General features: G+C 39.1%; 1 protein-coding gene across 1 annotated transcript in view; it reads right to left on the bottom strand.

Moving 5' to 3' along the window:
- The window catches only part of LOC126831854 (mucin-12), a 202,925-nt gene that overhangs the window by 45,021 nt on the left and 135,578 nt on the right, over positions 1-22,326 (bottom strand). Inside the window, exons 92-108 of the mRNA XM_056103261.1 lie at positions 16,760-16,822; positions 15,668-15,951; positions 13,762-13,927; positions 12,815-13,132; positions 12,112-12,174; positions 11,154-11,443; positions 10,642-10,777; positions 10,283-10,360; positions 9,972-9,986; positions 9,509-9,801; positions 9,182-9,311; positions 8,978-9,010; positions 8,361-8,456; positions 7,584-7,913; positions 6,782-6,865; positions 1,821-1,883; positions 727-1,010 (exon numbers count right to left, since the gene is read on the bottom strand). Coding sequence (XP_055959236.1) covers positions 727-1,010; positions 1,821-1,883; positions 6,782-6,865; positions 7,584-7,913; positions 8,361-8,456; positions 8,978-9,010; positions 9,182-9,311; positions 9,509-9,801; positions 9,972-9,986; positions 10,283-10,360; positions 10,642-10,777; positions 11,154-11,443; positions 12,112-12,174; positions 12,815-13,132; positions 13,762-13,927; positions 15,668-15,951; positions 16,760-16,822 — 2,726 coding nt within the window. The remainder of the gene's footprint in view (positions 1-726; positions 1,011-1,820; positions 1,884-6,781; positions 6,866-7,583; positions 7,914-8,360; positions 8,457-8,977; positions 9,011-9,181; positions 9,312-9,508; positions 9,802-9,971; positions 9,987-10,282; positions 10,361-10,641; positions 10,778-11,153; positions 11,444-12,111; positions 12,175-12,814; positions 13,133-13,761; positions 13,928-15,667; positions 15,952-16,759; positions 16,823-22,326) is intronic.

The following is a 22,326-nucleotide window of genomic DNA, read 5'->3' as shown; positions in this document are numbered from 1 at the left end:
AAATGGCATGACTTTATGAAAAAATAATTAAATTTGACAGGAACTGAAGCGTTCGTTGGCACCAGAGTAACTCGTATCGTTTGAACTTTGGTTACTCGAGGGAAATCCGCTTTTAGTGGCGCGTCCTATGATTTATACAAATAGGGAATTTTTAAATTGCCAACTGAAACCATGGCAGTGCTAATATTGAGCAAAACGGATCAAAATTCTTTAAAGCTCTCCTATTTTTGAATTGTCTACACGTTTTGCCCGAGTTTCTCAAGACATACAATAAAAATGACGTGATTTTATGGAAGAATAATAATACAATTATATAATAAAAATGAAGTATATGTATAATACTGTATTTATTTTGAAATGATCTATTTGGATTTAAATTTAGCCATAAAATATCTATATCTTTTCATGGGATCTGAATGTGGCATCTTTGAACGTGCATATTTTGATTTGTAACTTGTTAGTTCAACCGATGTACAGTTCGGCCCCATCACTAAATTTTATGATATATAAGCTACTTTGCAGATCATACACTTATTGATAAAAAACATTCTTCTTTCGCACTGTCAGAAATAAATGATATACACTCAATGAAATATCTTTATACACAGTAAGTATCCATATACATATATTCAAAAACTAATATTCGTGGCCAAATAACGTAATGTAAAGCACGTAACTGTTTTACCAAATTTACTTCGAATATAGTATTTAAGACATTAGACTTACTTGATCTGTTACAGGAGTTTCATTGCCCTGTGAATCAATCAGCACTATTTCTATGGATTCGAAATTCTCAGCATTCGGGAATGTGATGGATCCCAGATCGACATCCTCATCGGTATTAGGTGAAAGATCTATGGTAAATAGTATAGGATTGCTGCCGTTGGGTATGATAGATAATGGGACATCGCTTGTCCTTAGATTATCCACTTGGTCAGGTGTCAAACCCTCAACACTTGAACTTGGTATAAATGCTGGTTTCTCCATTCCATTTATCTCCTCGCATCTCTCTGAAAAAATTGTGAAAAGAATAAATGTTAACTCCAATGAAATATGGATTCAATTTTCACAGACTTCATGCATGTTTGAGATTTGCCGGTGGCGGTAAAAGAAACTGAGAAACTTGTTATAGTTATTTCACGCATATCAAATACAGACAGACTCTGTTATCATCTACGCTTAGTCTGAGAAGAAAACGTTCCTAGTCGAACCGAGTCATGGTTTTGAAGTAGACTACCTGGGAGTGAAACGTTACACTAAGTTTCATCACTTTCACTCAGTTAGAATCAAAGTAATCTTGCCCCAAAGCAACGACCAATGAAACTGCTTAGCTCTGTCTGCTTAGCTCTAGCGGTAAATATATTTATCATTGAATGCAGTCAAGACATTCGCCTAATGAACATCCACACCATGTTTAAACATTTTATATCAATTAAAAGTAGAGTTGTTTTTCCCAACGCAGAACATGCTCCTCTTCGAACTTCATTAAGGCAGTCAACTAATAAACACCAAGTGTGATGGACAGATGGACGGACGAACCTATTTTAGTAGTCCCCTGCTTTCTGCATATTGTTCTGCATTTAACTTTGCGGAAATTACCGGTCGCCGTTGTTATGCATTTAACTATGGGAGAAGTTCCGGGCGCAGTTAATACTGCTGGATAAATAAATTGTTTGTTTTTAAAGGCTTCGGCTGCTGATCTGAAAATATACCTGGGCTTCGAAGAAGTGTGACTATCAAACAAATTGACAATATTATCCAATGTTGATTAGTATAAATAGACTACACCAAGATATAAATAATTGTTGTCCTGCTATTACCTGTGGGAGAAGTTCCGGGTACAGTTGGCGAAGTTCCGGGTGCAGTTGGTGATGTTCCTGGTGCTGGAAATAGAAATGATTTTAGCTTAGATATTTTAGAAACGAATGGATTGTTTGTCAGTACTTTAACTTGTCAACGTAAAGTGTTTGTCTGAAAACTGACATGGAGCTTCGAAAACCTGTAGCTGTTAAGCAAATTGACAATATCACACAACACTGCTTTGTGTAAATAAACTACACCACGAAATAAATTGTATAGAAGACTTGAGTGGTCTGTTATGACATCCTTATGAATTAATTACATAACATGTTCCTGGTGACTGTAGATTTGGATATGTAATTGGTGCTTTTATAGGGCATAAAATAGAGTAGGTAGTAATATGAAAATGTTTGGGTTTGCGATGGTGAGGGAACCCCATTGAGAACAGTATGCGGTAAAATAATATTTGATATCAGTGGATAATATGCTAGTCATCCATAGAAAATGGAAAGCCTATTTCATATTTCATATGTAGGTGAGTGGTGCTTCAAAAGCGAGGGGCTTGGTCAATTCAATTGACAAATGGTAAAACAAATCTAGTCATGAATATTACCTGTAGGCGATGTGCCAGGTGGTAGGACAGAGGGAGAAGTACCTGGTGGCGGTGCAGTGGGCGATGTTCCTGGTGGCGGTGCAGTGGGCGATGTTCCTGGTGGTGCTGCAGTAGTTGAAGTTCCTTGAGGTTGGGCAGTAGGTGATGTTCCAGACGGTGGAGCAGTAGGCGATGTTCCAGGTGGTGGGGCAGTGGGTGTTGTGCCAGATGGTGGAACTGTTTGGGATGTTCCAGGCGGTGGAGCAGTTGGGGATGTTCCAGCTGGTGGAGCAGTTGGGGAAGTTCCAGGTGGTCGGGCAGTGGGTGTTGTGCCAGATGGTGGAGCAGTAGGGGAAGTTCCGGGTGGTGGAGCTGTAGGTGATGTTCCAGGCGGTGGGGCAGTGGGCGATGTTCCAGGTGGCGCTGCTGTTGGGGATGTTCCTGGTGGTGGAACAGTTGGAGAAGTCCCTGGTGGTAGAGCAGTGGGTGAGGTTCCAGGTAGCGCTGCTGTAGGTGATGTTCCAGTTGGCGCTACAGTTTGGGATGCTCCAAGTGCTGTGGGCGAAAACGTTAGCTATGTGTTAAAAAATAATTATTGATCCATTTGTAAGTATTGATTTTATTGAAATTTCCAGCTTCATCATAACTATAAGAGACACTGTAGTAGTTTGTGGGAAAAGTCCCGGGCGCCGATGGCGAAGTTCATAGTGCTGGATATATTAATGATTTGTTTTTCAATGCTGAAATTAAAGTGCTTGTCTGAAAATATAAGCAGGGCCCCGAAGAAGTGTAACTGTCTATTACCTGTGGGAGAAGTTCCAGGCGCAGTCGGTGAAGTTCCGGGTACAGTTGGAGAAGTTCCGGGTGCTGTTGGCGAAGTTCCTGGTGCTGGAGACAGAAATGATTTTATATTAGGTATTTCAGAAAAGAATGAATTGTTTGTCAATTCTTTAACAGCTTATATTCAAGTACTTTCCTAAAAACGTGTAACTATAAAGCAAATTGACAATATTATTCGCCACTGCTTTATAATTATAATTATAATCGCATAGTTGACTTGTTGTCCTATTTACCTATGGTCCCGTCCCGGGTGCCTTTGGGGAAGTTCCTTGTCCTGGGGAAAAAATGATTTTATCTTTGATATTTCAGAAAAGAATGAATTGTTTGTCAATACATGAAAAGCTCAAGTTAAACTGATCGAGTGAGTCGAAAAAAATGACAATATCATCCAATACTGCTGTGTGCAAATAGACTACACCTTCGAAATTAATAATTGTAATTGTATAGATGACTTTAGTGTTCTGTTATAACACACTTGTGAGTTACAAAACCTGATACTGAGCATTTTAACTTCAAATCTGGAATTGGCGCTTTTATAGGTACGTTTTATTTTCAAAAATAGGCTAATGTAAATTAAACAACATATGACTATATTAATAAAATACATAATATACTTAAGGAAATAGTAAGATGGCATTTGAAAAGTCACAAAATAGTACAGGTAGTTATCAAAATGTTTGCATATGTAACCCAGTCCATGTCAAGCAAATTGTCAAATAGTTGACTTTTTGTTCTTTTATTACCTGTGGGAGAAGTTCCAGGCGCAGTCGGTGAAGTTCCGGGTACAGTTGGAGAAGTTCCGGGTGCTGTTGGTGAAGTTCCTGGTGCTGGAGATAGAAATGATTGTATCTTAGATATTTTAGAAACGAATGGATTGTGTGTCAGTACTTTAACTAGTCAACGTAAAGTGTTTGTCTGAAACCTGAAATTCAGCTTCGAAATCCTGTAGCTATTAAGGAAATTGACAAATAATAAAACAAATCTAGTCATGAATATTACCTGTAGGCGATGTGCCAGGCGATGGGATAGAGGGAGAAGTACCTGGTGGCGGTGCAGTGGGCGATGTTCCTGGTGGTGCTGCAGTAGGTGAAGTTCCTGGAGGTGGGGCAGTAGGTGATGTTCCAGACGGTGAAGCAGTGGGCGATGTTCCAGGAGGTGGGGCAGTGGGTGATGTGCCAGGCGGTGGAGCAGTAGGCGATGTTCCAGGTGGTGGGGCAGTGGGTGTTGTGCCAGATGGTGGAGCAGTAGGGGAAGTTCCGGCTGGTGGAGCAGTAGGTGATGTTCCAGGCGGTGGGGCAGTGGGTGATGTTCCAGGTGGCGCTGCTGTTGGGGATGTTCCTAGTGGTGGAACAGTTGGAGAAGTCCCTGGTGGTGGAGCAGTGGGTGAGGTTCCAGGTAGCGCTGCTGTAGGTGATGTTCCAGTTGGCGTTACAGTTGGGGATGCTCCAAGTGCTGTGGGCGAAAACGTTAGCTATGTGTTAAAAATATAATTATTGATCCATTTGTAAGTATTGATTTTATTGAAATTTCCAGCTTCATCATAACTATAAGAGATCCTGTAGTAGTTTGTGGGAGAAGTCCCGGTCGCCGATGGCGAAGTTCATAGTGCTGGATATTAATGATTTGTTTTTCAATGCTGAATTTAAAGTGCTTGTCTGAAAATATAAGCAGGGCCTCGAAGAACTGTAACTGTCTATTACCTGTGGGAGAAGTTCCAGGCGCAGTCGGTGAAGTTCCGGGTACAGTTGGAGAAGTTCCGGGTGCTGTTGGCGAAGTTCCTGGTGCTGGAGACATAAATGATTTTATATTAGGTATTTCAGAAAAGAATGAATTGTTTGTCAATACTTTAACAGCTTATATTCAAGTACTTTCCTGAAAACGTGTAACTATAAAGCAAATTGACAATATTATTCGCCACTGCTTTATAATTATAATTATAATCGCATAGTTGACTTGTTGTCCTATTTACCTATGGTCCCGGGTGCCGTTGGGGAAGTTCCTTGTCCTGGGGAAAGAAATGATTTTATCTTTGATATTTCAGAAAAGAATGAATTGTTTGTCAATACATGAAAAGCTCAAGTTAAACTGATCGAGTGAGTCGAAAAAATTGACAATATCATCTAATACTGCTGTGTGCAAATAGACTACACCTTCGAAATTAATAATTGTAATTGTATAGATGACTTTAGTATTCTGTTATAACACACTTGTGAGTTACAAAACCTGATACTGAGCATTTTAACTTCAAATGTGGAATTGCCCCTTTTTTGGTCACTTTATTGCATTCGAGGCACGTTTTGTTTTCAAAAATAGGCTAATGTAAATTAAACAACATATGATTATACTAATAAAATACATAATATACATTTAAGGAAATAGTAAGATGGTATTTGAAAAGTCACAAAATAGTACAGGTAGTTATCAAAATGTTTGCATATGTAACCCAGTCCATGTCAAGCAAATTGTCAAATAGTTGACTTTTTGTTCTTCTATTACCTGTGGGAGAAGTTCCAGGCGCAGTCGGTGAAGTTCCGGGTACAGTTGGAGAAGTTCCGGGTGCTGTTGGTGAAGTTCCTGGTGCTGGAGATAGAAATGATTTTATCTTGGATATTTTAGAAACGAATGGATTGTGTGTCAGTACTTTAACTAGTCAACGTAAAGTGTTTGTCTGAAACCTGACATTCAGCTTCGAAATCCTGTAGCTCTTAAGCAAATTGACAAATAATAAAACAAATCTAGTCATGAATATTACCTGTAGGCGATGTGCCAGGCGGTGGGACAGAGGGAGAAGTACCTGGTGGCGGTGCAGTGGGCGATGTTCCTGGTGGTGCTGCAGTAGGTGAAGTTCCTGGAGGTGGGGCAGTAGGTGATGTTCCAGACGGTGGAGCAGTGGGCGATGTTCCAGGAGGTGGGGCAGTGGGTGATGTGCCAGGCGGTGGAGCAGTAGGCGATGTTCCAGGTGGTGGGGCAGTGGGTGTTGTGCCAGATGGTGGAGCAGTAGGGGAAGTTCCGACTGGTGGAGCAGTAGGTGATGTTCCAGGCGGTGGGGCAGTGGGTGATGTTCCAGGTGGCGCTGCTGTTGGGGATGTTCCTGGTGGTGGAACAGTTGGAGAAATCCCTGGTGGTAGAGCAGTGGGTGAGGTTCCAGGTAGCGCTGCTGTAGGTGATGTTCCAGTTGGCGCTACAGTTGGGGATGCTCCAAGTGCTGTGGGCGAAAACGTTAGCTATGTGTTAAAAATATAATTATTGATCCATTTGTAAGTATTGATTTTATTGAAATTTCCAGCTTCATCATAACTATAAGAGACCCTGTAGTAGTTTGTGGGAGAAGTCCCGGGCGCCGATGGCGAAGTTCATGGTTCTGGATATATTAATGATTTGTTTTTCAAGGCTGAAATTAAAGTGCTTGTCTGAAAATATAAGCAGGGAAACGAAAAACTGTAACTCTCGGACACATTGACAACATTATCCAACACTGCTTTGTGTAAATAGCCCAACCTGATATAAATAATTGTATTTAAAAAAGTTGACTTTTTGTTCTTCTATTACCTGTGGGAGAAGTTCCAGACGCTGTCGGTGAAGTTCCGGGTACAGTTGGAGAAGTTACGGGTGCTGTTGGCGAAGTTCCTGGTGCTGGAGACAGAAATGATTTTATATTAGGTATTTCAGAAAAGAATGAATTGTTTGTCTATACTTTAAAAGCTTATATTCAAGTCCTTTTCTGAAAATGTGTAACTATAAAGCAAATTGACAATATTATCCGCCACTACTTTATAATTATAATTATAATCACACAGTTGACTTGTTATCCTATTTACCTATGGTGCAGGGTGCCGTTGGGAAAGTTCCTTGTGCTGGGGATAGAAATGATTTTATCTTTGATATTTCAGAAAAGAATGAATTGTTTGTCAATACGTGAAAAGCTCAAGTTAAACTGATCGAGGGAGTCGAAAAAAAATGACAATATCACCCAATACTGCTGTGTGCAAATAGATTACACCTTCAAAATTAATAATTGTAATTGTATATATGACTTTAGTGTTCTGTTATAACACACTTGTGAGTTACAAAAACCTGATCCCGAGCATTGTACATTCAAATCTGGAATTGGCGCTTCTTTAGGTAACATTATTGCATTCGAGGTACTTTTTTTTTTCAAAAATAGGCTAATGTAAATTAAACATTTAAGGAATAGTTAGATGGCATTTGAAAAGTCACAGAATAGTACAGGTAGTGATATCAAAATGTTTGCATATGTAACCCAGTGCATGTAGGTGTGTGGTGCTTCAAATGCCCATGACTTGGACAAGCCATTGGAAAGATATAAAATAATCTTGGTCAGGAATATTACCTGCAGGCGATAGGCCGGTTGGTGGAGCAGTTGGCCGTGCAGTAGGGGATGTTCCAGGTGGTTGAACAGTAGGTGATGTTGCTGGTGGTGGCGCAGTAGGTGATGTTCCAGGTGGTGGGACAGAGGGTGATGTGCCAGGTGGTGGAGCAGATGGGGATGTTCCAGGTGGTGGAGCAGACGGGGATGTTCCAGGTGTTGGCGCAGTAGGTGACGTTCCAGGTGGTGGAGCAGTAGGTGATGTTGCAGGTGGCGCTGTTGTTGGGGATGTTCCTGGTGGTGGAGCAGTAGGCGATGTTCCAGGTGGCGCTGCTGTAGGTGATGTTCCAGGTGCTGTGGGTGAAAACGTTAACTATGTGTTGAAAAGATAATTATTGATCCATTCGTCAGTATCGATTTCGTTGATATATTATTCAGAAGCGTTTCGTGCCATGAGCATGACTTTTGCCACTTTTAAAAGTAAAATGAAGTGACAGTTTTGACAAGGGATTTTGAAGCTGAATAAATTGGAAATAAGATAACCCAAAGCCACCGACCAAATCACCAGTTTGCCTTGAGTGCCTTGACTTTGTAGCCTCTACTTCTATACTGTATCACGTCTCTGCATATATATATTTAATAGGAAGAAAATGGCTAATAGCGCTAATACACTGTGCATGGCAGTAATCTAAAATCGTTACGTAAAAGTTACCAGCTCATTGCTTTAAATAGTTGGACTTGTTTACATATTTAATATGGATTTATCCAACTGGCAACCAGGAAGGAGTAGCAAGTACCAACCTGTGGGTGATGATGGCACTGGTGGTGGCGTTCCTTGTGTTGCGGTTGGTGATTCAGCTTCTACTGGCAATGTAGGTGAAGTTACTACTGGTGGTCCTTAATTATTTATTAAGACATATATCGTAAATTATCTAATTTTTAGTCGACAGAATTAAATAAACTTGATAATATAACATACACAAAATATGTAAGCTATGTGAACTAAGAATTAGTAAGTGTTTTAGAAAAAGTAAGCATACCCTGCCATGAGCACACTTTCAACAGTAAAATGTAGTGACAATTTGGACATGGATTTCCGAATCTAAAGATAATGGAAAGGTATAACCCAAGGCCATTAGCCGAATCACCAGATTAGTGGTTTAAGTTTTCTATAAGTAAAAAATTCGAAGTGGTCGGTGTTTTCTAAAGTAAATCAGAAAATGGCGCCATGTGCTCGGCAGGTAATGGCTACAGACAGATTTATCATACCAGTAGTTGAAATACAGAAACTTCCCATTATGTATTTGACAATTCGGAATAGGAGAAATGGTGGCCTTTACTTGTTACATCTGGTACAGATGATGAACAAAATCACTGATAATACAGAACATATTATTTAGAATGTATTTATACCCTACCTGTTGGCGATGTTCCTGGTGTACCAGTTGTCACTGTAAAAAAGAAGTCATTGTAAAGTGTATAGTTGTATTTTGTACGATAAAGAGAGAGAGAGATAGATTAATGCTTTATACAGGTCGGATTTATAGCACAGATGAGAAAGGTTGATACTCCTTTACAAATTTGGTGGTCCACTTAAAGTTCAGAATATAGAAGATACTCACCTACGAAGCAAGCGTGTACACTAACATCAATATTAATTGGTTCGGTAATGTTTGTGGGTGTTATCTCTACCAAAATATCTGTGACAACTACTTCCGGTGGGAATGTAAGAATACCGTCTGAAGGATCATCCTGTTAGCATATATAAATAAACACAAGATATTCAACATATCTAACATGGCTATCCCTAAAAATAAATATTTCGTGGTATCGTCCAAACAGAAACACCAAAGGAATTATAAAGAATAAAATACATTTGAAATTGTAACATATCTGAATTTGGACTTAAGCAGCGTCATTTCTTAATTGTTAAAGATCCGAATACTTACATCAGTAGATTCAAGTAGGGTCCATGGTGCTGAAGGTCCCGTGCGTCCAAATACTCTAAATGTCTTGACATTTTCCCTGACTGGAAGATTTACTTCTGACAGATCAACGGGTTCACCCCCAGTAACTTTCAATGTGACGTTGGTAGGCGTGTCCGATGGGTTAATTGTAAATGGATCATCGCCTGGTCTCAGATCTGCTGGGTTATCTGTCGATGGGAAGGCAGGTTCTTGTTCAAGGTAAGTATCAGGTATAACTGTTGGGCTTCCCATTCCTTCTGTTACAACACATCGTGCTGGAAAAAAAGACAATTGATTGTTGATTGCTAATAATTAAAGACATTTTAGGATAGAATGATAAAATATAATATATGTTTATGATATTTCAAGTCCAATGTTTAATTGTTGAACGACGTTTATATTGTTATGATTTATGATTTAAACATGACTGTATACATTAACTTACGTGTAGTTGATCCCACTGTAAATAATAATAAATAAATATTTTAATAGAATATCAGAATCGTTTCTGAAAGCTTGAGTAATTTAAACAACGCTGCTTTAACTGACTGGTTAATCTCTATCAGACCCTGGTACTATAGCTTGTTTATACAAGAGCAAGAAAAGTATTAAACCTTCCAAATTATATAGCAAGATTGGTAAAATTGAACATATCTGCATATGTTTTTATAGTACAAGCCAGAAATTAAGAAGACATATCTTAATATAAACTAATGTCGGATACAGAAAAGAAAAAAGTTGAATATATATAATTACAGGTTGGTGATGTCCCAATTGCCACTGTAGGTGATGTTCCAATTGTCACTGTAGGTGATGTACCGAGTCCGGCTGTTTCTAAAATAATTAATAAACAGGATGTTAGTTACAGTAGGTGATTGTTTCTAAAATGATCAAAACATAACATGTCAAGTAATAACTTAGATGCATCACGGGTCTTTAGCACTTGCAGGAAATCGAGGAACCCATGTGGTTAGTTGGTTTCATATTGCCCGTCCATTGGTTTAATATTTATATCAGTTCAAAATGATTGAGTATTACAGTTCTCATTTGAACGACAGGAGTGCACCATACGACCCTACATTGTCCCAATCAGTCGACTATTTAATATTATATACCTTCAAAGCACGCTCTGACATCAATCTTAAAAGAAGTAGGCTGGCCTGAAGAGGTTGGTGTTACTTCGATTCTGATTTTTTCGGCTACTGTTCCAGCAGGGAATGAAGCTTTAGGGATAGGTAACGATAAATCAGCCTTAAAAACAATGCAAATCACAGGTTAAAATACACATCAATTAGGAATCTCGAAAAGAAACATGTTGAGAAAGACAATGCTATAGACAAATTAAAATTAATTGGGCAGTGATGTAGGTGATATTTGGTTGTGGCTTGGATAAACATTGTGGGGTGGGGGGGGGGGGGTAGCCTCTTATATTTAATCAAAAGTCTCGCCACTGTCTATTGTTATGTATTCAGATGTCGGAGTCGTTCCGATACTGAGTACAGGAATAAACGGAATAAACATACAGCTGACATTGTCAGTCTTTGTCTGTAGCAATACTTGCTACACCAAGCCAGAACGATGTGTACATAAACACACATAATATCAAGACGAAACAAAATGTACTTACTGGGTTCAAGTATGCAGCTTCTGTTTCTGAACCGCCAGTTGGAGTTACAAATACTCTAATAGATTGAACATTATCGGGCGATACAAGCTGCACTGATTTAAGTTCTACCTCTTCATTTGTGACTGGTGTCAAATCAATTGTTACATCTGGTGTACTTCCAGCAGGGAAGGTGGCTGGGTCTGTACTTGCTGGTCTCAGGTTTTCTACATCAGTTGCTGCTGGCACAGTTGTAATACTTGAAGCAGGGATAATAGCAGGATTATCCATTCCATTTACTTCAGTACAGACAACTGTAATTCGAGGAAAAGGCATGCTCATAAAAAAAAGGAACTTGGAATGACTAGTTTTCTATTAGTTGATATTGAATTCCATGTAGTCAAATTTACAGAATATGAAGTTAATAATGTAAACTATAGCTAATACACAATATTTAGAATTAAATTCACGGAAAATGCACGATCACGAAAACAGGAACTTGGAGTAACTAGTTTTCTATTAGCGATAAACCCTTTTAAATATCATCACACTTAATTATTCAGATAAATTCACGGAAAATGCACGATCACGAAAACAGGAACTTGGAGTAACCAGTTTTCTATTAGCGATAAACCCTTTTAAATATCATCACACTTAATTATTCAGATATCACTTTTCAGCCTTATCATATCTACAAGAGGCCTCAAGTAGTTTGCGGGAAAAGTTCCGGGCGCCGATGGCGAAGTTCTTGGTGCTGGATATATAATTGATTTGTTTTTCAGACTTGGACTGCTGAAATTAAAGTGCTTGACTGAAAATATAAGCTGGGCCTCGAAGAAGTGTAACTGTCAAGCTCTTTAGCAATATTATCCATTGCTTCTTTGTGTAAATAGACTACACCAAGAAAAAACAATAACCTCCAATTCTGCTTTATGTAAATAGACTACACCAAGAAAAAAATAATTGTACTTGCATAATTTACCTGTGGGAGAAGTTCCTGGCACAGTTGGTGAAGTCCCGGGTCCAGTTGGGGAAGTTTCTGGTGCTACAGATAGAAATAATGTTATCTTAGATATTTCAGTGGAGAAAGAATTGTTTGTCAATACTTGAATTGGTCAAATTAAAGTGCTTGTCTGAAAACTGGCCTGAAGCTTCGGAAACGTGTAGCTGTCAAGCCAATTGACAATATCACACATTACTTCTTTGTGCAAATAAACTACATCACGAAATAAATAATTGTAATTTAGTGGTCTGCTATAACATCCTTATAAATTAGATAAGCTGTTCCTGATGATTGTAGATTCGGATCTGTAATTGGTGCTTTTATATGACAGGATGTTGCATTCAAACAATGTTGTTGTTGTTTCTCAAAAACTATGCTAATGTAAATTAAACCATATATGAATATACCAATATAACACATTATATACATTTAATGGATAGGAAAGGCGACATTTCAAAAATCATAAAGTATAGCAAGTAGTAATATGAAAATGCTTGAGATTGAACCCCATTAAGAATAGTATTGGGTAAAATAATGATTGATATCAGTGGATAATATGCTTGTCATCCACGGAAAAAACGCGTATTTCATATTTCGTATGTAGGTGGGTGGTGCTTCCAAAGCCATGGGCATGGTAAGTTCAATGGAAAAATGGCAAAAAAGATCTAGTCATGAATATTACCTGTAGGCGATGTGCCGGGTGGTGGGACAGATGGAGAAGTACCTGGTGGCGGTGCAGTAGGCGATGTTCCTGGTGGTGCTGCAGTAGGTGAAGTTCCTGGAGGAGGGACAGTAGGTGATGTTCCAGGCGGAGGAGCAGTAGGCGATGTTCCAGGTGGTAGAGCAGTAGGTGATGTACCAGGTGGCGCTGCTGTTGGCGATGTTCCTGGTGGTGGAGCAGTTGGGGATGTTCCAGGTGGTGGAGCAGTAGGGGACGTTCCGGGTGGTGGAGCAGTAGGTGATGTTGCAGTTGGCGCTGTAGTTGGGGATGTTCCAGGTGCTATGGGTGAAAACGTTAGCTATGTATTAGAAAGATAATTATTTATCAGTTTGTAATTCTTTGTTTCATTGATATATTATTCCTAAAAGTACAATAGCACCAATATCTTAGGAGGTTTATGATGAAATGACTCGGTAGTGTTTGGTGCCATTGCTTATACAAATACGAAATTTATTATACTATTGCATCAGACAAGAGAACACATCTTCATAGCCAATTTGTCGTGATTAACAGATACAACGTTCTGCATTTTCTATCAATTAGCAAGGCCCATTTAACTCATATGAAAGAAATGTTCCAGGTGTATTGCTAATGTGATATGCGAGTAGATGTTCCAGGTGGCACTGCAGTCGGTGATGTTTTATGTGGTGCTGCAGTTGGGGATGTTTCATATACTCTGGGTGAAAGCGTATGTTACATACTTTTACATACGGAAGCTTATTTCCAATAGATATATTTTAAGCAAACAATACCATAGGGATTAAGACCATTCTGACATAAAAATATAATGTTTACAATTCTGTTCATTATTTAGATTGCATTTGTCAACTTACTGATAACTTTGATATATGCCGTACTCTTTGGTAAAATCTTATCAGATTATGCATTAAAACATAAATAGGACCAACCTGTGGGAGATGTTCCTGCTGTGGCAGTCTCTTCAAAACATGCTCTTACATCCAAATTAAATTTAACAGCAGCTGTAGAGTTTGTTGGCACAATAGTAACTCGTATCTTTTGAGCTTTGGTTTCTGGAGGGAAATCAGCTTTTGGTATCGGGTCCTGGAGACCAGCCTATGGTTATACAAATAGACCATTTTTAAATTGTCAATTGAAACCGTGGCAAAATAGATAATATTGAGCAAAACGGGTAAAAATTCCTTAAAGATACATTATGGGAGATTTTAATAGAGAGTTGGTCATTCTTGCTATAATAGTTCAAAAATAGATGATGACAGAAGAATATATTGAAAATTTCAGTCAAATTACTTTATTCTGAACAAAGTTATCACCATTGTAATTTTTGACTAGAAATAGGAGTCAACTCCCTCTTCACCGTCTCCGAGAATGACCGATCGTTTGATTGACAGGCGTTAACTCCACCTACATAATCTCGATTATCAAGTAACGTTTTCAATGGCTGTGGTTGCAATTCAATTCGTATCACATTTATTTTTACTACAAATTAAAAATAAGACTTTTAATATATAGACAAGAAGCGAAAGTTTGAAAGGTATGGACCAACTCAATGAGACATAATTATAGCCGACTTCTTGTACTGTAACTGGTAGGGCTACGTAACTCTAGAAGCAGACAAATACTAATAGGAAACAGTGATCCAATGGGGCTGCAATTCAACTGGGGTGATGTTAGCTGCGGTGTTTATCAATTTCCATATTTTTTCTGTAAACGCAAGTGACAAAAGAGCATATAATACCGACATCCAAACTCTCATTTTAACCACAACTAAACATAATCTCAAGGCCGTATATATCGAACTTTCAATCAAATTGACTGACATGCGGCCTCGCTCAACAGCGGCCTCGCTTCGTATACTCTATCATTTAGCCTTGATCTAAAATTTCCGGCAGTATGACGTCAACGTAACGGTTTTTGATTAAAAATTTAATCAATCAATAAAATCCTGTTTAAATCCACCCTAATCCAAGCCATCCGTGCGTCTACAGAGTTGATTTTGTGCTTGTTGTGTAAATAAAGATCTAATTCATAATTTCTATGACATCTGAAGCCTAAAAAATGACTTGCAATAATCAGATTTAGCTCTTGCATAATGTATGTTTAAAAGATAAATGGCATGACTTTATGAAAAAATAATTAAATTTGACAGGAACTGAAGCGTTCGTTGGCACCAGAGTAACTCGTATCGTTTGAACTTCGGTTACTGTAGGGAAATCCGCTTTTAGTGGCGCGTCCTATGATTTATACAAATAGGGAATTTTTAAATTGCCAACTGAAACCATGGCAGTGCTAATATTGAGCAAAACGGATCAAAATTCTTTAAAGCTCTCCTATTTTTGAATTGTCTACACGTTTTGCCCGAGTTTCTCAAGACATACAATAAAAATGACGTGATTTTATGGAAGAATAATAATACAATTATATAATAAAAATGAAGTATATGTATAATACTGTATTTATTTTGAAATGATCTATTTGGATTTAAATTTAGCCATAAAATATCTATATCTTTTCATGGGATCTGAATGTGGCATCTTTGAACGTGCATATTTTGATTTGTAACTTGTTAGTTCAACCGATGTACAGTTCGGCCCCATCACTAAATTTTATGATATATAAGCTACTTTGCAGATCATACACTCATTGATAAAAAACATTCTTCTTTCGCACTGTCAGAAATAAATGATATACACTCAATGAAATATCTTTATACACAGTAAGTATCCATATACATATATTCAAAAACTAATATTCGTGGCCAAATAACGTAATGTAAAGCACGTAACTGTTTTACCAAATTTACTTCGAATATAGTATTTAAGACATTAGACTTACTTGATCTGTTACAGGAGTTTCATTGCCCTGTGAATCAATCAGCACTATTTCTATGGATTCGAAATTCTCAGCATTCGGGAATGTGATGGATCCCAGATCGACATCCTCATCGGTATTAGGTGAAAGATCTATGGTAAATAGTATAGGATTGCTGCCGTTGGGTATGATAGATAATGGGACATCGCTTGTCCTTAGATTATCCACTTGGTCAGGTGTCAAACCCTCAACACTTGAACTTGGTATAAATGCTGGTTTCTCCATTCCATTTATCTCCTCGCATCTCTCTGAAAAAATTGTGAAAAGAATAAATGTTAACTCCAATGAAATATGGATTCAATTTTCACAGACTTCATGCATGTTTGAGATTTTCCGGTGGCGGTAAAAGAAACTGAGAAACTTGTTATGGTTATTTCACGCATATCAAATACAGACAGACTCTGTTATCATCTACGCTTAGTCTGAGAAGAAAACGTTCCTAGTCGAACTGAGTCATGGTTTTGAAGTAGACTACCTGGGAGTGAAACTTTACACTAAGTTTCATCACTTTCACTCAGTTAGAATCAAAGTAATCTTGCCCCAAAGCAACGACCAATGAAACTGCTTAGCTCTGTCTGCTTAGCTTTAGCGGTAAATATTAATCATTGAACGCAGTCAAGACATTCGCCTAATGAACATCCACACCATGTTTAAACATTTCATATCAATTAAAAGTAGAGTTGTTATTCCCAACGCAGAACATGCTCCTCTTCGAACTTCATTAAGGCATTCAACTAATAAACACCAAGTGTGATGGACAGATGGACGGACGAACCTATTTTAGTAGTCCCCTGCTTTCTGCATATTGTTCTGCATTTAACTTTGCGGAAATTACCGGTCGCCGTTGTTATGCATTTAACTATGGGAGAAGTTCCGGGCGCAGTTAATACTGCTGGATAAATAAATTGTTTGTTTTTAAAGGCTTCGGCTGCTTATCTGAAAATATACCTGGGCTTCGAAGAAGTGTGACTATCAAACAAATTGACAATATTATCCAATGTTGATTAGTATAAATAGACTACACCAAGATATAAATAATTGTTGTCCTGCTATTACCTGTGGGAGAAGTTCCGGGCACAGTTGGCGAAGTTCCGGGTGCAGTTGGTGATGTTCCTGGTGCTGGAAATAGAAATGATTTTAGCTTAGATATTTTAGAAACGAATGGATTGTTTGTCAGTACTTTAACTTGTCAACGTAAAGTGTTTGTCTGAAAACTGACATGGAGCTTCGAAAACCTGTAGCTGTTAAGCAAATTGACAATATCAAACAACACTGCTTTGTGTAAATAAACTACACCACGAAATAAATTGTATAGAAGACTTGAGTGGTCTGTTATGACATCCTTATGAATTAATTACATAACATGTTCCTGGTGACTGTAGATTTGGATATGTAATTGGTGCTTTTATAGGGCATAAAATAGAGTAGGTAGTAATATGAAAATGTTTGGGTTTGGGATGGTGAGGGAACCCCATTGAGAACAGTATGCGGTAAAATAATATTTGATATCAGTGGATAATATGCTAGTCATCCATAGAAAATAGAAAGCCTATTTCATATTTCATATGTAGGTGAGTGGTGCTTCAAAAGCGAGGGGCTTGGTCAATTCAATTGACAAATGGTAAAACAAATCTAGTCATGAATATTACCTGTAGGCGATGTGCCAGGTGGTAGGACAGAGGGAGAAGTACCTGGTGGCGGTGCAGTGGGCGATGTTCCTGGTGGCGGTGGAGTGGGCGATGTTCCTGGTGGTGCTGCAGTAGTTGAAGTTCCTTGAGGTTGGGCAGTAGGTGATGTTCCAGACGGTGGAGCAGTAGGCGATGTTCCAGGTGGTGGGGCAGTGGGTGTTGTGCTAGATGGTGGAACTGTTTGGGATGTTCCGGGCGGTGGACCAGTTGGGGATGTTCCAGCTGGTGGAGCAGTTGGGGAAGTTCCAGGTGGTCGGGCAGTGGGTGTTGTGCCAGATGGTGGAGCAGTAGGGGAAGTTCCGGGTGGTGGAGCTGTAGATGATGTTCCAGGCGGTGGGGCAGTGGGCGATGTTCCAGGTGGCCCTGCTGTTGGGGATGTTCCTGGTGGTGGAACAGTTGGAGAAGTCCCTGGTGGTAGAGCAGTGGGTGAGGTTCCAGTTAGCGCTGCTGTAGGTGATGTTCCAATTGGCGCTACAGTTTGGGATGCTCCAAGTGCTGTGGGCGAAAACGTTAGCTATGTGTTAAAAATATAATTATTGATCCATTCGTAAGTATTGATTTTATTGAAATTTCCAGCTTCATCATAACTATAAGAGACACTGTAGTAGTTTGTGGGAAAAGTCCCGGGCGCCGATGGCGAAGTTCATAGTGCTGGATATATTAATGATTTGTTTTTCAATGCTGAAATTAAAGTGCTTGTCTGAAAATATAAGCAGGGCCCCGAAGAAGTGTAACTGTCTATTACCTGTGGGAGAAGTTCCAGGCGCAGTCGGTGAAGTTCCAGGTACAGTTGGAGAAGTTCCGGGTGCTGTTGGCGAAGTTCCTGGTGCTGGAGACAGAAATGATTTTATATTAGGTATTTCAGAAAAGAATGAATTGTTTGTCAATTCTTTAACAGCTTATATTCAAGTACTTTCCTAAAAACGTGTAACTATAAAGCAAATTGACAATATTATTCGCCACTGCTTTATAATTATAATTATAATCGCATAGTTGACTTGTTGTCCTATTTACCTATGGTCCCGTCCCGGGTGCCTTTGGGGACGTTCCTTGTCCTGGGGAAAAAAATGATTTTATCTTTGATATTTCAGAAAAGAATGAATTGTTTGTCAATACATGAAAAGCTCAAGTTAAACTGATCGAGTGAGTCGAAAAAAATGACAATATCATCCAATACTGATGTGTGCAAATAGACTACACCTTCGAAATTAATAATTGTAATTGTATAGATCACTTTAGTGTTCTGTTATAACACACTTGTGAGTTACAAAACCTGATACTGAGCATTTTATCTTCAAATCTGGAATTGGCGCTTTTATAGGTACGTTTTATTTTCAAAAATAGGCTAATGTAAATTAAACAACATATGACTATATTAATAAAATACATAATATACTTAATGAAATAGTAAGATGGCATTTGAAAAGTCACAAAATAGTACAGGTAGTTATCAAAATGTTTGCATATGTAACCCAGTCCATGTCAAGCAAATTGTCAAATAGTTGACTTTTTGTTCTTTTATTACCTGTGGGAGAAGTTCCAGGCGCAGTCGGTGAAGTTCCGGGTACAGTTGGAGAAGTTCCGGGTGCTGTTGGTGAAGTTCCTGGTGCTGGAGATAGAAATGATTGTATCTTAGATATTTTAGAAACGAATGGATTGTGTGTCAGTACTTTAACTAGTCAACGTAAAGTGTTTGTCTGAAACCTGAAATTCAGCTTCGAAATCCTGTAGCTATTAAGGAAATTGACAAATAATAAAACAAATCTAGTCATGAATATTACCTGTAGGCGAAGTGCCAGGCGATGGGATAGAGGGAGAAGTACCTGGTGGCGGTGCAGTGGGCGATGTTCCTGGTGGTGCTGCAGTAGGTGAAGTTCCTGGAGGTGGGGCAGTAGGTGATGTTCCAGACGGTGGAGCAGTGGGCGATGTTCCAGGAGGTGGGGCAGTGGGTGATGTGCCAGGCGGTGGAGCAGTAGGCGATGTTCCAGGTGGTGGGGCAGTGGGTGTTGTGCCAGATGGTGGAGCAGTAGGGGAAGTTCCGGCTGGTGGAGCAGTAGGTGATGTTCCAGGCGGTGGGGCAGTGGGTGATGTTCCAGGTGGCGCTGCTGTTGGGGATGTTCCTAGTGGTGGAACAGTTGGAGAAGTCCCTGGTGGTGGAGCAGTGGGTGAGGTTCCAGGTAGCGCTGCTGTAGGTGATGTTCCAGTTGGCGTTACAGTTGGGGATGCTCCAAGTGCTGTGGGCGAAAACGTTAGCTATGTGTTAAAAATATAATTATTGATCCATTTGTAAGTATTGATTTTATTGAAATTTCCAGCTTCATCATAACTATAAAAGATCCTGTAGTAGTTTGTGGGAGAAGTCCCGGTCGCCGATGGCGAAGTTCATAGTGCTGGATATTAATGATTTGTTTTTCAATGCTGAATTTAAAGTGCTTGTCTGAAAATATAAGCAGGGCCTCGAAGAACTGTAACTGTCTATTACCTGTGGGAGAAGTTCCAGGCGCAGTCGGTGAAGTTCCGGGTACAGTTGGAGAAGTTCCGGGTGCTGTTGGCGAAGTTCCTGGTGCTGGAGACAGAAATGATTTTATATTAGGTATTTCAGAAAAGAATGAATTGTTTGTCAATACTTTAACAGCTTATATTCAAGTACTTTCCTGAAAACGTGTAACTATAAAGCAAATTGACAATATTATTCGCCACTGCTTTATAATTATAATTATAATCGCATAGTTGACTTGTTGTCCTATTTACCTATGGTCCCGGGTGCCGTTGGGGAAGTTCCTTGTCCTGGGGAAAGAAATGATTTTATCTTTGATATTTCAGAAAAGAATGAATTGTTTGTCAATACATGAAAAGCTCAAGTTAAACTGATCGAGTGAGTCGAAAAAATTGACAATATCATCTAATACTGCTGTGTGCAAATAGACTACACCTTCGAAATTAATAATTGTAATTGTATAGATGACTTTAGTATTCTGTTATAACACACTTGTGAGTTACAAAACCTGATACTGAGCATTTTAACTTCAAATCTGGAATTGACGCTTTTTTAGGTCACTTTATTGCATTCGAGGCACGTTTTGTTTTCAAAAATAGGCTAATGTAAATTAAACAACATATGATTATACTAATAAAATACATAATATACATTTAAGGAAATAGTAAGATGGTATTTGAAAAGTCACAAAATAGTACAGGTAGTTATCAAAATGTTTGCATATGTAACCCAGTCCATGTCAAGCAAATTGTCAAATAGTTGACTTTTTGTTCTTCTATTACCTGTGGGAGAAGTTCCAGGCGCAGTCGGTGAAGTTCCGGGTACAGTTGGAGAAGTTCCGGGTGCTGTTGGTGAAGTTCCTGGTGCTGGAGATAGAAATGATTTTATCTTAGATATTTTAGAAACGAATGGATTGTGTGTCAGTACTTTAACTAGTCAACGTAAAGTGTTTGTCTGAAACCTGACATTCAGCTTCGAAATCCTGTAGCTCTTAAGCAAATTGACAAATAATAAAACAAATCTAGTCATGAATATTACCTGTAGGCGATGTGCCAGGCGGTGGGACAGAGGGAGAAGTACCTGGTGGCGGTGCAGTGGGCGATGTTCCTGGTGGTGCTGCAGTAGGTGAAGTTCCTGGAGGTGGGGCAGTAGGTGATGTTCCAGACGGTGGAGCAGTGGGCGATGTTCCAGGAGGTGGGGCAGTGGGTGATGTGCCAGGCGGTGGAGCAGTAGGCGATGTTCCAGGTGGTGGGGCAGTGGGTGTTGTGCCAGATGGTGGAGCAGTAGGGGAAGTTCCGACTGGTGGAGCAGTAGGTGATGTTCCAGGCGGTGGGGCAGTGGGTGATGTTCCAGGTGGCGCTGCTGTTGGGGATGTTCCTGGTGGTGGAACAGTTGGAGAAATCCCTGGTGGTAGAGCAGTGGGTGAGGTTCCAGGTAGCGCTGCTGTAGGTGATGTTCCAGTTGGCGCTACAGTTGGGGATGCTCCAAGTGCTGTGGGCGAAAACGTTAGCTATGTGTTAAAAATATAATTATTGATCCATTTGTAAGTATTGATTTTATTGAAATTTCCAGCTTCATCATAACTATAAGAGACCCTGTAGTAGTTTGTGCGAGAAGTCCCGGGCGCCGATGGCGAAGTTCATGGTTCTGGATATATTAATGATTTGTTTTTCAAGGCTGAAATTAAAGTGCTTGTCTGAAAATATAAGCAGGGAATCGAAAAACTGTAACTCTCGGACACATTGACAACATTATCCAACACTGCTTTGTGTAAATAGCCCAACCTGATATAAATAATTGTATTTAAAATAGTTGACTTTTTGTTCTTCTATTACCTGTGGGAGAAGTTCCAGGCGCTGTCGGTGAAGTTCCGGGTACAGTTGGAGAAGTTACGGGTGCTGTTGGCGAAGTTCCTGGTGCTGGAGACAGAAATGATTTTATATTAGGTATTTCAGAAAAGAATGAATTGTTTGTCTATACTTTAAAAGCTTATATTCAAGTACTTTTCTGAAAATGTGTAACTATAAAGCAAATTGACAATATTATCCGCCACTACTTTATAATTATAATTATAATCACACAGTTGACTTGTTATCCTATTTACCTATGGTGCAGGGTGCCGTTGGGAAAGTTCCTTGTGCTGGGGATAGAAATGATTTTATCTTTGATATTTCAGAAAAGAATGAATTGTTTGTCAATACGTGAAAAGCTCAAGTTAAACTGATCGAGGGAGTCGAAAAAAAATGACAATATCACCCAATACTGCTGTGTGCAAATAGATTACACCTTCAAAATTAATAATTGTAATTGTATAGATGACTTTAGTGTTCTGTAATAACACACTTGTGAGTTAAAAAAACCTTAACCTTATCCCGAGCATTGTACATTCAAATCTGGAATTGGCTCTTTTTTAGGTCACTTTGTTGAATTCGAGGTAC

This window comes from Patella vulgata, chromosome 9, assembly GCF_932274485.2.
Source record: "Patella vulgata chromosome 9, xgPatVulg1.2, whole genome shotgun sequence".
NCBI lineage: Eukaryota > Metazoa > Mollusca > Gastropoda > Patellidae > Patella > Patella vulgata.
Note: the sequence above shows the minus strand (reverse complement) of the source record. Positions and strands in the feature narration are given on the sequence as shown.